The 15,425-nt window shown below is 49.9% G+C and overlaps 1 protein-coding gene across 2 annotated transcripts; it reads right to left on the bottom strand.

The window, feature by feature from the left end:
* Positions 1–1,220: 1,220 nt before the first annotated feature.
* HTR1D (5-hydroxytryptamine receptor 1D) lies at positions 1,221–9,538 on the bottom strand. 2 transcript variants are annotated; one of them, XM_040086432.2, is made up of 4 exons: positions 9,433–9,538; positions 5,710–5,873; positions 5,557–5,627; positions 1,221–4,126 (listed from the first exon to the last, which is right to left on the bottom strand). In XM_040086432.2, the coding sequence occupies exon 4, from the start codon at positions 3,006–3,008 to the stop codon at positions 1,872–1,874; it is 1,137 nt and encodes a 378-aa protein (XP_039942366.1). In that variant the 5' UTR covers positions 3,009–4,126; positions 5,557–5,627; positions 5,710–5,873; positions 9,433–9,538; the 3' UTR covers positions 1,221–1,871. The 2 variants fall into 2 exon arrangements, with proteins under 2 accessions (XP_039942366.1, XP_039942365.1); XM_040086431.2 differs by having other exon boundaries at positions 5,557–5,963.
* Positions 9,539–15,425: the final 5,887 nt, after the last annotated feature.

Here is a 15,425-nt window from a genome sequence, read left to right as displayed (position 1 = left end):
TAAAACTACTTGTGTGTACGTGCTGCTTCTTCTGCACCAGTTCTGGGGTTTGTTCAGTTCATCAAACTGGCAGACAACTAACTCAGAGTGAATACTTCTCTGCCTCTAGTGAGCTGAATTAGCCCACTGCTTTCTAAGCCAGTGGTTCTTGCTTCTCTCTGCAAACCAGAAGTGGAGATTCTACACTAGTTAATGGTTCAGGCTTTCCCTGTGGGCTGTGTCAGCTCTCATCCCCAGCAATGCCCAGCACAGCCCAGGAGTGAGCACAGGCCAGAACCTGACCGTGGGCACCCCGGACACACTCTGGAAACAGACTGTGTGGACACAGCCTTGTAGCAGCACCATCAAAATCTCTTAAGCATGACAGAGCTGGATCAGTGCACTTTTGGGAGGGTGGAGGAGTCATGTCCCCAACAGAGCAGCCTTAAATGCCTCCAGTGAGAGAGAGGACTGCTGTTCTGTGGCCACACAACTGCTCTGTGATTGCAGCATGGGGCTGGTCCTGGGGCATCCCTGTACGGACCATCCTCAGCAGGGGCACCAGCAGCAGGGGGAAGCTGCAAAGCTGTGCTGGAAATGCAAGGGAGAGGCTGAAAGCTGTGGTGGACGTGCGCTGTGGTGGAGTGTGTTGGGATGGCCGCAGCAGTGGATGGTGGAGACGAATTGGGGCAGGATGAGAGATGGAAGGGCGGCCAGGAGGGCGGTGGGGGGATTTTCAAAGCAGTGTGAGGCTCTCATATTCAGTATAGATATGACACTTCTGATGTAAAATGCCCAGGGACTAAAATGTTGCATGAAATTTGGGCTGCACCACTCGGTGTGCTGTCTCATCTCAGACTTCATCCACGACCTCCATGGGCCAGCTTCCCACCTGCCAAATCAGGGAAATAATCCCAGAGACAGAGAGGTGCACGTTAGAAGGGACCTGCTCTGCGATCCCAGCAGAGGGTCCTGACAGTGATTCCTGAGTTTGTTTGACCAGTACTTAAAGAATTCCAGAAACAGGGATGCCTCATCTACCCCAACAACCTTAATTACTAAGAAAGTTTTCCTTGGTGTGTCACTTCGTTCTCTCCTCTCTAACTTCCCATATCTTGTCACCAAGGAGTGACAAGAACCTCCTGGTTATTTTATGAGGTCTTAGTCATCCCACACTGGCACTAACCATGTTCTCCTGTTTCAGTTTATGCATGCAAAATAATTAAATGACAGAAATATAAGATCAATATTTTTCATGCTATTTATTTTTGTAGCCTTTCTGCACTGTCTCCTTTCTAAGTTCACCAAAAGCATAGCTTCAAATGCATCATTTGTGAAATATCCACATAACTTACATCCATGCTATGCTGCTCTGCCCTGCTGCTGATTGTAGTCAGGCTGTGTCACACATCTTCTGAAAAAGTTACAGGTTTTATCAGCTTCACATGGATGAGATACACGCCATAGAAAACGTAAGTATCAGATCCTGCTCTCCAGAAACCTTCCCAGCTGCCATAAATGGTTAATAATATACAGCAGAAATACAAACAATTTCCTCCCATCAGGTTAGAAGGCGTGGTAGAACTGGATAATGTGTCACCTCATCCCACAAGACAAACTCCCTGGTTCACACCCCTCGCCTGGTTGCAAAGCTTATTTCATGTGTCGTTGGTCTTATATACAGACATGATCACTGCAGAGACCACGGACAAGTTCTGTTATGCGCAATCCCAGACAGAAAGTATCAAATTGGCAGGAAAATCCCAGTTACATGCACAGAACAGGGTAGAGCAGAGGTGGCAGTTATCACTCGGTTCCTTAGGAATAAAAGCATGGAAAGTTTCAGGTAGGCTGCGAGGTTGCACAAGGGTCAGTTACACAAGAGGAGAGTCTCAAGAGGAACGCTTTTTGAAAAGTGTTAGTTTTTGGAAAGCCTGCTTAAATTCTTCATTAAAAGCTGTATAAATGACTGGATTGATTAATGAGTTTAGGTAACCCAACCAGGTAAAAAAGTCCTGTAGGATGGGATGAAACCAACAGGCGTCTTGGCAGATCGGTAGGACTAGGGACGTGACAAAAAAAGGCAGCCAGCAGAAAATGAAAGCTCCCAGAATAATGCCTAAAGTTTTGGTAGCTTTCCTTTCTCTCGCAGCAGAAATTCTTTTCTTTTCCAGCACACTATCTGCCAGTTTTATTTTAACGTGACCGATAAATATTGGGGATCCACCTGCATGGGAATGCCCTTCATGGAGGCTGGCATTAATGGAGCAGAGGGAAGACCCCGCAGAACCAGTGATCAGGTGTGCAGTGGTGAAACGTTTCCCACATAACGAGGGTGGCTTCAGAATCCTGGACCGAGCTGCCACATAAATTCTACCGTACAGTATCAGGAGGAGCACGGTCGGGATGTAGAAAGCTCCACAGGTGGAATAAATGGTGTAGGAAATCTGATCCGTGTTTACAGCGCACTTCGCGATTTCTTCGTGCGCTTTCACCTGCCTCCAGAAGAAGGGCGGCACGGAGATGCTGATGGATATCATCCACACCACGGCAATCATGAGGGCTGCCCGGCCGGCCGTGCGGCGTTTGGGGTACTGCAGGGCGTCCGTGATAGCCCAGTACCTGTCCAGCGCGATGAGGCAGAGGTGCAGGATGGAGGCTGTGCAGCACGTGATGTCCGACGACAGCCAGATGTCGCACAGCAGCTGGCCGAAGGCCCACGTGTGAGTGACGGTGTAGGCGACGCTGACGGGCATCACCAGCACAGACACCAGGAGATCGGTCACGGCCAAGGAGCCGATGAGGTAATTTGCGGGTGTGTGGAGCTTTCTAGTCAGCAAAATCGTCACAACGACAAAAACGTTGGCGAGGATGGTCGCCAGAGTTATAACGGACAGGAGGATTGACAGCGAAATCTTCAGCCCTAAGAGTGTCCTTTCATCCCAAGACAGCAGGGTTTCAGTGACGTTTAATGATTTATTTGCTGAGCTCTGGAGAGAGAACTGTGCTGAATGGTTGTACTGAGTCATCCTCTGCTCTGATTTCACCTTCCCGTGTAACCTTTCTGGGACGATGGAGAAAGATGATCACTTTTTTTGGTAAAATAGAATTTTTCATACTTTGGTCCGACCCTGAAGAATTATTAACTTGTTGAAAACTTCAGCTGATGCAGTAGATGAGGTGCTCTCCTGTGCAGGATTTTCCATCACATCACATCACCTCACATCACATCACATCACATCACATCAATCACATCATTGTTTAGCAGAATGTCATCCAGACACGAGTCTGCTGTACGGCAATGGAAACAGTACTATAAATTACGGGAATTCAGGTGGTTTTCATCTTGAAGAAGACAAAATAATTCTTTATGATCTTTTTTTCACACCTCCTTTCTGACCTAATCTTCTGCAAAGTTGCATAAATCAACACTGAAGGGTAAGAGATGGATGCAGCTGATGCCCCTTTTCTTGAGACAAAGCTACCCTCAAGAGTATTTTTCCTTTTCTCTCTAGTAGCTGGGTGTCATGTTTTTGGTATTTACAAGGTATTTACTTTATTAATTGAGTACCTAACATATAAAACAATACTTCTGGATTCCTTCTGTAAACGTAATTTCTGCCAGATTTGCAAATCAAGCCTTCTTCAAGTACAGGTCTCTATTTTCATTTATTTCTCCAGACTATTCGGGTTTCCCCTTCCACAATTACTCTTCAAATGCTGAAGTCAGGGGTTGGGTACCAGACCCCAGTGCACTGGTGCTCATTACAGCACAGTATGCAGTCTACAGGCTCTCCACACTTTTCCTTGTTTTCACCGTGACTGGATTTCCTCAAGGCTTCACAAACCTGAAGGAAGCATCCCAAGACAGATTTCCATCAGGCTTTTCACTCACTTCCACCCATCAGAACCAAGATGTCACTCATACTGTGCCAGCCCAACCCTTCTTGAAAGGGATCAGGAATGTGGGTGGTGAACGGCTTTGAAGAGTGCTGTGAGGGCTAGGAGGAGGAACACGGAATTCCCCCAAGGAGGTGATCACCAGGCCAGCCTTCTCCCAGGCATCGAGGAGAAGCTCCTCGCTCAGTCGTCGCTGGGACCGGTTCATTCCATCCAACGCAGAACTGGGAGTCACTCGGCTGGGGATCTGTGGAGCAAGGGGAGCATAACATTCTACATGAAACATTAGCACTTTGAACTCAAACAGCCTCTCCCAAGCTCCTAAATCCTAATATGAGAAGCGACACTTTCCAGTTTGGTGCGTCTGATTTTTTTATATACCACCACCTTCTGTGAGTCAAACATTTTCAGACATGCTTTTTCTGTTGAGGTGTATTTTTCCAATAAGGAGAGACAGAAAAGCCTCATATTTCACACTAGACTATTACTTTCTTGATTTTATTTTTTTTCTCTCAAGGAGGGGAAAATCCCTTCTTCATGGCCATTCTGTGATACTGAGCAAAGGTTCAATTTATCAGAATTTTTGAACATAAAAATATTTAAAAGGGACCAAAGTCAATCAAATCCAGTCACCAGTCCCTGGCAGTGGTCCATGCATTCAGCTCAACCCTTTTGCCATCTTCTGATCCTTTCCCAACACATTTTTTAGAGACAGAGACCAGAACCACAAACAGTTGTTGATGTGGATACACCATAGATTTGTGTTTCAGCATAATGGTGTTTTCTTTTCTCAGTTTATTTCCTAATGATTTCTGAGAAGTACTTTGCTTTTTGAATCATTGCATAGCCTGATCTGACATTTCCACAGAGCAGTCCCAATTAATGTAATTCCAAATACCTTGACTGGTAATATCAGGGGTTTTTTTTCTCCCTGTCTGCTCAGCTGTTGCATCTGTGTTTTATTCCTTCTGACTCTTTTTTTAACTGACTCTTTGCACCTCCACACAGTCTGTCCTTGTCTCTAATACCCCAAAGAGCTTTGTTTCATCATCACATATCATCACCACACTATTCATGGGCTTTCCAGATCACTCAGAGTCTCTTGAGACTCTAAATAATTGTATCAGTTGGACTTTGCTCACTCCACATACTCATCAGCTTCTCTTAATTAATTTAACAGACTGGTGAAGCATAACTTGCTTTAGCAAAGTCTGAACTTTCCTGCCTGTACCCTAATCACCGTATCCACTGCGTGTACAACAATTCACGGTTACTTGTAATTTCTGCTGGATTTTGGGTGACGGCTCAGCGGTTGCCCAGACCTCTTTGGGAAGCAGCACCACCGTGGTTGTCTTGCAGCTGGCAGGTGCAGAGGGAGCTGGAGTGGAGCTGAGCCCTGCTGCTGCCATCACACCTCCAGTTACACCAAACTCTCCAGCTAATCACTCTCTGACAGTAAAATTTTATTGTTGTTCCCTTCGGCCAGAAATAAATATTCCACTTGTAAATGTCGCCCAATTTATCTTTGGTGAATAGAGATGCTGAAGTTAATCTTGTTTCTCTAAGGATTGCCTTTTTTTTTTTTTTTTTTTTTTAATTTCCCCAACCCTTTAACTCTCTGACACAGTAATGGCTCACTTCAGAGCTCTCACTTTTAGACACTAAGAAATCTCTTACCTGAATACGCTTTTGCTTTAAGTTCACTCTGAGGTTAGAGGAATTAGGGAGTTCACTTTCTTCTCTTGAAGCTGGAGAATTGCAAAGGGATGGCTGAGAACAGAACCAAAGCTCAGCAAACTACTGAAAATTCATTTTGTAACTGATTCTCACTTTTCATTTAAGTGCAGACTCCACTCAGTAGACCAGATCCGTTCTGTCATGCTCAGCAGTGAAGCTGCTCCCGGTGAGAGCCAACAGCAGCTGGCCAGAAGGCAGGACAGGAGGTGGCACCTTGGCCAAGGGGAGCCCCTCTGAAGGCCCATTCCAGAGCAGAACTTAAAAGAGAGAGCAGGTTTTGAATAAGTTCTTGCATCTTTGGGACAATTGTCTCGAGCATACACCACAGAGCAGGTATGGAGCCCAGCCTGAAGACAAAAACGCTGTTCAAACAACACGAAATACATTTAGACTTTTCTTGAGGAATCTGCCCACCCAGAGATCACAGCCAAACCTGGATGCAGCTGCTGGGAGAAAACCCGGCAGTGCTGGAAAGTATTGCACTGGAAAATCAAAGGTACAGTCTACGTAAATTCTGTTTGTGTCAGAATTTCTGGCCGAGCCCGGCGCTAGCTGGGCCCTTCAGGGATGAACATCTCTCGTCACTGCCAGTGAGGGGAGCTGGTAGAGAGGAGTTGGTGTTTCTGGAGAGGCGTACGAGGCTCTGAGCGCTCGCTCCAGCACGGCTTGTGCAGTGTGCCTGGGTGGGTGTCTGATCTGCCAGGACCTGCCAGCATCATTGGGACTGTTCCCAAGTAAATCAGGCATTCCTAGTTCCTTCATTTGATAGAGACAACAGCATTCTAGATGAGAAACTACATGCAAAACTTTTCCCATTTTAAATAAGCAACTGTAGTGATTGGCAAGCAAACATCAGCAATGTTTAACGCCTTCACTCTCCCCACCACCTATTTTCACTCAGCTTTTAAGAAATTATTGGTATTTTTCCTCTTTTGCCTTTATTTACACATCACCAATAAGTATTACCTATCCAGCCCATTGTTAATTACCAAGTTACAATTGCTGTTACACCTTATAACTAAATATTATTTACCAAAGAGAAAGTCATTAGAAGAAAACATAAGTGATTCTGGTAAGTATTACATTGCCAGAACAGACTCTGCAATATGTCACCAGTGAGGTCTTTGGAGGGAGCAGGGGCTGGAGCACTTCGCTCATTGGTGAGAAACGTCCACCAATGCAAAATCTCCAATTAACATTTTCCTTCTCGCATTTTATCTCCCATTATTATTCCATGTCGTGTAATCAGCGGAGTTTTAAGGGCCAGGGAAATAGAGTGGGGTGTGAGATTGCAACTCCAGCCGTGCCCAAGAGCCTGCAAGGTGGGATCTGGAAAAGAAAGGATCTCACAGGGTTGCCTGCAAAGGGATTTGAAAGGCATCTGTTGATTTGCTAATACTTGCACTTACATAAACAGGTTTGCCTTAAAAATACAAGCTGTGATGGTAGATCATAACTGGTCTGCCTAACTCTAGACACTGAATTAGAGTGTAGCCCTGATTGCCAGTAATGAGGATGAGAGAGCTTCATGGGCTCCTCCTGCAGCACTTCCTCACCCAGTAAATAAATGAAATTGTGCAGAAATGTGATTTACACTTCCTGGAAGCGGCACCCTGCATCCTCTTACCCTATGTCCTGAAAGCAATTCAGGAAAAAACTGGGAACAACTTCTGCCTCCAGCTGCAGGAGGTGTGTGAAGGAATACACAGGGATTTTACCTAGACAAAAGCAGGATGAAACATATTCCACTGTGCAATTCTAGCAAGGTAAAATTCAATTTTATCGTGATGGGAACGAGGAGGCCCAGTAGCTGGTATTCTCAGTAATGGTTTGGGTGATGAAGCAGATGATGTGCTTCATCCAGCAGAATGACACTGCTGGGGCTCCAGCCCAGAACACCAGGGAAGAGGATTAAGGTTAAAGTTAAGTTTAAGGACAAGTGCACGGTCTGCAGTTCAGGCAGAAGTGAGCTCCTGTGTTGTGTGATGGAGAGGAAACAGCTCAGCAAAAGCTCTGCACAGTGTTGGATCGATGAGCAGCGTCAGCAGAGCCAGAGACAGCAGGGCAAAACAGCAAACACCTTGGCAAGTGTGTAATTGGGAATAAGGCCTTGGACAGACCTTGTTCCATTCATTTTGGACAAGGCCAGGTGGCAGCCTGGCACTGGGAGCTGATCCTGAGAAGATACAGACCACACAGCCAGGAATCAGAGGAAAGCAGCAGGAATCCTCAGAAAATGGGAGTAAACTGCCTGGGAACAGGGATGTCGGGGCTGAAAGAGCGCTGCTGAGGGAGATGTTCAACAGTCTTCGTATGCATGAGAGCCTGCAGAGCAGGAAGGAATAGTCTGTTCCCTGTGGCTGTGACTAATATCACTGAAAAACGAGGGGCTTAATTACAGCAAGGACGACTGAGCCATAAGGAAAACTTTGGAGACGGTAAGAGTAGTGAAACCAAGCATTGCTTAGGGACACTGTGACATCTCCGTCACAGAAAGCCAGGACAGGTCAAATAACCTTTCTGGAGTGTGATTTCCTACAGCCGATGAAGCACCAGGAAAGTAAAGTCAATTAGTCTACCCCACGTAAAATGGTGAAAATCAGAATTTTTTGACTGCAATACGGTGTAATTTTGCAAAGGGAATTTCTTTTCCTGGGGTTTGCGTGAGGCTCACAGCTGGGAAAGGCACTTTCTCTCTGGGGAAGCATTACTCTCCTTCAAGCCCATGTTCCAGTTTCATGCACTGCTGCCCGTGGTACCCTGGAACAACCCGACTGCGATGCTGGCAGTCCTTGTTCTTGGCTGGGTCCTGCTCTTTGCTGCAGGACCAAAGCTCATCCCCAGAGCGGCTCACATTCATCACTCAGCAGGTGACAGGAGGTCTGTTGGCTCCACGTAAGTGCGTTTTGTCCTGACAAGCCTGGCTTGCATCCCAGCAGGCGCAGACAGGTGTGCAGAGGTGAGGATTCCGAGGGCTCAGCACGACGCTGGCAGCTCCTGGCTTTGCACCAGCCCCCGATCAGAGGTGACCTTTGGCCACCACCAAACCCGGAGCAGGAGCGAAGAGGAAAGCAGGCAGCGGTGTCACCCCTGGAGCACACACCAGGATGGGGTGGGATCACCATGGGACAGCCCTTAAAGTAACCCAAAGCCTTCCCCGGGGCAACCCACATAAAATTACACTTCTAAAGCGGTCACTTCATTTATAGAGCATTACCCTGTACCTGGAGGAAGAGACGTGCAATAAGCGATTAAAGCTCTAAATCGCCCGTGAGCTTCCCTCAGATACACGGCAGAAAGGGTCAGCACAGGCTGCCCAGAGAGCCCGTGGCTCGAAACATTCAAGGTCGGGCTGGACGGGGCTCTGAGCGACCGGCTTTGGTTGAAGATGCATCTCGCGGCTGGGGGGACGGACTAGGTGACCTCTAAAGGTCGCTTCCCACCCAGACCACCCGGTAATTCCGCGATGCCGCTGCGGGGTCCCCGCTCTCCGCCGGGGAGCTCTGCCCGCCCCATGCACCGGCTGATCCCGGGGCGATGCCCCCGCCGGCCCCGGTCTCCAGCTCCCGACCCCCTGGCAGCCTCCCGTTCGTTCGCCCTCCTGCCCCGGCCGGTGCCAACTTCGGCCAGGGCCAAGCGCCCGTCCCGTCGGCATCGCCCCGGCCGCCAGCACTCACCCGCTGTCCCTCTGTCTCGCTGTCCCGCTGTCCCCCTGTCCCTCTGTCCCGCTGTCCCCCTGTCCCTCTCTCCCTCTCTCCCTCTGTCCCGCTGTCCCCTCTCTCCCTCTCTCCCTCTGTCCCGCTGTCCCCCTCTCACCCGGCTCCGGCAGCGTCCGCCCTAAACACCGGCGGCCCCGGCCGGGCTCATCGCGCCCGTGCTGCGCGTCCCGCTGCTGCTCCGCTGCTCCGCTGCTCCGCTCCTCGGCTCTCCTCCCCTCCCTCCCTCCCTCCCTCCGCTCCCCTCCGCCGCTCCTCCGCTCGTCAGCGCGGCTGCGGCTCGCCGGGAGCCGGGATGCTCGGTGCCTCGGGATGCTCGGTGTTTTGGGATGCCCGGTCCCTCGGGATGCTCGGTGTTTTGGGATGCCCGGTGTTTTGGGATGCCCGGTGCCTCGGGATGCCCGGTGTCTCGGGATGCCCGGTGCCTCGGGATGCTCGGTGTTTTGGGATGCCCGGTGTTTTGGGCTGCCCGGTCCCTCGGGATGCTCGGTCCCTCGGGATGCCCGGTGCCTCGGAATGCCCGGTGCCTCGGCTGCCCGGTGTCTCGGGATGCTCGGTCCCTCGGGATTCTCGGTCCCTCGGGATTCTCGGTCCCTCGGGATGCCCGGTGCCTCGGCTGCCCGGTGTCTCGGTTCCGTGCTGCCCGGCGGTTCCGTGCTCCGGCCCCGCTGCTCCAGCCCGGGCCCTTCCCCGGAGCGGTGCCGTGGGCTGCGGAGGGCTGGCGGTGGGCAGGGCCGGGGCTGCTGCGGTCGGTTCCAGGGTCGCTGGTTCTCGGGGGAGCGGGGATGAGCAGAGCGGCTGCCGAGGCCCCGCCGGGGACAGGCAGAGGTCCAGAGCTCCCCAGGATGGGTTTGACCCGACTTCAGCTTGGCTCCGACCTGGGGCTCGCACACCCTCTGGGCACAGCCTTCCCGCATCCTGAGAGAGCCGGCGTTAATTCCAGCATTTTTAAGCTATGCAGTTAGTGGCTTTTACCGCTTTTAGTTGCTAATGAGAAATTAATGTTCTTATTCTTTTCTTTTTTTTTTTTTTTTTTTTTTCCTGAAGAAGAAGTAACTGTGTTCACACTGGACAAAACTTTAACATGAAAAGCAATTCAGATTCCAAGGTCTTGAAACAGAAACGCTGGAGCCACAGCCCCTTTGCAGCATCATTTGGCCTTAAATAGATTCTAAATTAGCCATTGCCAGCTGTCTCCATTTTCCTCTGGCAGCTCATTTACATATTGGATTACTTTCAAAATACAGATAATCTCATGATTTTTGCACACTTAATGCTGTTGATAGCCTGGCTCTGCCCCCCCCACCACGGTGTCTCAGAAAATGATTTTTGACCTTGAGCCCAGGCCTGCTGGAGCTGCCCTCAGCTCAGTCTCAAAAAAGCCACACTCCCTCCAAATATCTCAGAGGGTTTTGTCCCAACTTCAACACCTCAAATAGCTGGCTGCTCCCCGAGAGTGTTCCATGGAGAGTGGTTTTGAGCCCGGAACGGCTGCGTGTGCTGTACATCAGAAAGCCAAAGCCTCGCTTGAGAGCGAGAGGAAAATACAAGATTTTTAAACTGCAGCCGCGTGGGGTGAATCTCACACACAAAAAAAATAATAATTTCGTGCAGAATCACTTCACTCCCAGGCTGGGAGAGGACACATGGTGAATCTTTGGAGCCTCCAGAATTTCCCACCGAGACGGGAGCAGCTACAATAGGTTTTCTCTGAAAGCCTGAAGATGCCTCTCCGTTTATTTTCCTCCCAAACAATGTGGGTGTTGTTCTGTGGGTGGGAATGTGTTTGATGCGATACAATGTGAAAGGAAAGAGGTTGGCTCTTTTATAGCTCCAGCCGAGGAATAAATTCTGCCCTTGGGGTAGAGATACTCCACGAAACCTCGCTGGGCTGGGGTCTGCTGCTGCCCTGCAGGCCCTTGGCAGGAGAAGAGAGCTTGCATGCCACAAGCAGAGGATGGATTCCTCCTAGAACAGAAAAAAAAGGAGTAAAGTTGCCGTGGAGTTGTTGTCCTCCCATGCCAGGACTTCGCTGATGCCGGTTATTTTCCAGAAACTGTTATTCCGTGCAGAAAAAGGAAGTGTCTGGTGGCTTTCCTTCGGCTGACTGGGAAGACCAGGGAAAATTTGGGGGTGCAGACTGGTCTTCAGATATTAAAAAAAAAATTAAATTTCTTCTCCCTCTGACTTTGATCCTCCAGATACTGTCTAATAAGAGCTATAGCACATTTCTCTCATACTTTGCACGCTCAAATTCAGTATCTTATTTAATATCCTGTGTCGAATGCCCTGCTTAGAAAAAGAATGCAGCTCTCTTTTTTTCGAGATAGGTTATCTTCATTTCTGACGGAGCAAGTGCACAGAGAGAATTTGTGCACAGGCCCAGAGCCATACGGGGAAAACAATATCAAGGAAAAAAATCTCAAAATTATTTCCATTTTTTACATTTTGTCCAAAATCTCATTAAATTTTCAGAAATTTGTGTTTCTGAACTTTTCATTGGCTATTATGTTTTTGTTTTCTGTCTTTTTTTTTTTTTCCTTTGGTCCAAAATTTTGAATGGATTTTTGTTACTTTTGCTCCGTCTCCTTTTCCTTGCATTTGGCATTGTCTCTCCAGGTTTTTTGCGGGCCAGCTCAACAGTGAAGAAAATAAACTATTTGTGCTCCTCCCAACCCTGTCCAAAACTACACTGGAAAAAGAAAATGAGAGAAGGGAGAGGATAAAACCCACCCGACCGGACGAAATAAGGACAACATTCTGCTTGTTGACCTTTGCGTTATATTTGTATAAAATCCCAGCATCGGAGTGTGAGCTACTTGCTGTTGTTCATGGATGTTAGTGAGAGGCTTTTGCTATTATTATCTCCCTTTTTATAACCGAGGAGCTACGTTCACTTTAATATCATATTTAGATCCCATGCTTTCAAAATAATTGCTGCAGTATCTGTCATTGTCATTAAAGGAAGGTATTTTGGATGTTTCCCCTGGGTCTGATCCATTTTTTTTTTCCTGAGGATTGTAGCGAGCACCCCCATCCCCACCGAGGCCGCTCACAATGGAGCTTCAGTACCTAAGGAATTCAGTAATTTACTTCTTAAAATTTTAGCAGACAGCTAGGGTAGATAAATGCATTGCTTGTGAAGCTCAACAGATGAGGACATTGTTCATTTTCATAGCACTGGATAAAAATACCTCAGAAGCTTCTAAGGCTGGCAGAAAAGAGCCAAGCATCACAGTAACATTTAAATAGCAAGTGAAGGAGCAGGCACGGTGCAGTTTTTTGCCCCACAGCTCCCAACCAGGGGCAGGCAGCTGGCTGTGCACAGCCCTCGAGCAGCGCCCGGCAGGGGAAAGGGCCCTGGGGACAGTGCAAAGGGAGACAAAGAGGCAGAGCCGAACCCAGACGAGCTCCGAACTCAGAGTATTCCATCTGTGCCTCCCGTTCCCTGTCTGGGAGAGGAGCTGCAGCTCGGCACAGCACCGACATTCGCCGAAGGTGAATTTCTGCTCCGTGCTCGAGCGCGCTCGTGGAGGTCAGCGCTGCATCAGACCACACGGCCTAAGGATTAAGTTCTGTGATGCAGAACAAGGTCTGCAGGTGCTGCTCTCAGAGAATTGCGATTGCTGAGCTGAACCTGGCCCAGCAGCTCCCTGGTCACTTACAGAAGAGTTTATTTCATCTGAATACTGCCCAGAGGCACGGTGAAATGCACAGAGCAAAGCAGAGCTGGTGCTCCATCACCAGCCAAATGCCCAAAGGGTATTTTCGAATTATTTTACTCCCTTCTTGCCTTTGATTCGCCTGCCCCAACCCTTGCAGTACACAGCAGTCACCCTGAGGAATCTCCTGAGAAATGGGGGATGTGAGACGGCCAAGGGGGCCAAGGTCCCAGCCACCCCTCCCTCTGTGGGAACCCCGAGGCTGCACTCACACACATCCAGTGTGGATGGGCTACGTGCTGCATCGCTAGAAAATGTTCCCTTTGCAAACTTCCTGCATCTTCCATGCTGCAGGAAACCTCCTCAGCGGCTGTCTGAGGACACTTCTGCTCCCCCAGTGGAGGGATCCTCCTGGAAGTGCTTTCTCCCACTGCGGGTTTCCATACAAGCTGCACAAAGCAGGGAAAACTGGAGTGATGCTTCACTTCTCTCTTTTGATTTCTCTTTCTGCCTAGGAGCAGGGCTTACCAGAAGTTTTTCCTTTCAGGGTTCTGGCGTGTTGCGAGTTACTGCTCTGCACAGAGCACCTTTCCCTGCTGGGATTGCAATCCGTGGTCCTTGCTGGGGGTGAAGTCACACCCTCCTTGCTTCCCTTTTTTGCCTTTTTCTGCTCTCTTTCTTTTTCCAACTTTTCTCTTTTTTTTTAGCTTTCCTCATGAAGCAGAATTTGCATCACTTGCTCTAAGCCTCCACATTGCAGCTGTCTGAATGAGTCACCCTGGAAAGCCAGAAAGAAGTGAATTCCCCCAGGAAGCCGCTGCTCTGATCCTCCTTGGGTTTGGCCAACGGCACCCTCCGGTGAGTGTGCAGCTAAAGGGAGCAGCGGGGTGGGACAAAACCCACCAGATCCAGCCACCACTTCCCCTGGGACATCCCCCAGAGCGCCTCTGACCCCGGCACCTCCGCTGCAGCAGCACAGGGAAACCAACGGCTTCCTCTGGAGCTCTGCCTCGGCTCCAGCGCTTTGCTGTGCCCTCTGAGGGTGGATGTCACCGAGACACACAAAGAAATCACACGCAGACAAGAGATTTTCACAGAGGTTCTTCTGATCCAGCTCCCAGCTGAAAGAGCGGAGAGAGGAGAGAGCCCCTTTGTTTATTTTTTTACTTTTTATACATTTGTGGGTCCAGCAGAAGATTGGCTTTTTGGGGTTTCCACCCCTCAGCCTCAGTGGCCAGACGAATTGTCAGTTACAATTGTTTTCAGGTTAGAAATATGCAAACAAAGGACAGAGAATGAAAAACAAAGGATTTGTTTATGTTACTTCTGTGGGAAAGGGTAGAAAACTGCTCTAATATTCTACAGTAACTGAAAGATCTGACTCCATTTATGAAAATCAAAAGGCTAATAAAGAAACTCAGAAAAACCAGGGTGACAGGTGGGCACCAAAGGGACACCAAAGGGACACATCCCCCCGAGCCCCAGCCCAGCAAACATCACGGCAAAGGGCGCCGAGCTGGGGCTGCCCCCGCAAAGAGCTCCTCTGGCTGCTGGGACCCGGAGCCACAGCAAACACCGGCCACAGCGCTGCTGTTCCTCTGCCACGGCAGCAGGGCTGGGGACCACGGGTGGGAGAGAGGAGCTCTGGTTCTCAGCTCCCCACGGGTGGGAGAGAGGAGCTCGGTTCTCAGCTCACCACGGGTGGGAGAGCAGAGCTCTGGTTCTCAGCTCCCCACGGGTGGGAGAGCAGAGCTCTGGTTCTCAGCTCCCCACGGGTGGGAGAGAGGAGCTCTGGTTCTCAGCTCACCTCGGGTGGGAGAGCAGAGCTCTGGTTCTCAGCTCACCTCGGGTGGGAGAGCAGAGCTCTGGTTCTCAGCTCAGCACGGGTGGGAGAGAGGAGCTTGGTTCTCAGCTCACCTCGGGTGGGAGAGAGGAGCTCTGGTTCTCAGCTCAGCACGGGTGGGAGAGAGGAGCTCTGGTTCTCAGCTCAGCACGGGTGGGAGAGAGGAGCTCTGGTTCTCAGCTCACCACGGGTGGGAGAGAGGAGCTCTGGTTCTCAGCTCACCACGGGTGGGAGAGAGGAGCTCTGGTTCTCAGCTCCCCTCGGGTGGGAGAGAGGAGCTCTGGTTCTCAGCTCCCCTCGGGTGGGAGAGCAGAGCTCTGGTTCTCAGCTCCCCACGGGTGGGAGAGCAGAGCTCTGGTTCTCAGCTCACCTGGGGTGGGAGAGAGGAGCTCTGGTTCTCAGCTCACCTCGGGTGGGAGAGAGGAGCTCTGGTTCTCAGCTCACCTCGGGTGGGAGAGAGGAGCTCTGGTTCTCAGCTCACCTCGGGTGGGAGAGAGGAGCTCTGGTTCTCAGCTCCCCACGGGTGGGAGAGAGGAGCTCTGGTTCTCAGCTCACCACGGGTGGGAGAGAGGAGCTCTGGTTCTCAGC

This window comes from Hirundo rustica, chromosome 25 (genome assembly GCF_015227805.2).
Source record: "Hirundo rustica isolate bHirRus1 chromosome 25, bHirRus1.pri.v3, whole genome shotgun sequence".
NCBI lineage: Eukaryota > Metazoa > Chordata > Aves > Passeriformes > Hirundinidae > Hirundo > Hirundo rustica.
This window is presented reverse-complemented; position numbering and strand designations above follow the sequence as displayed.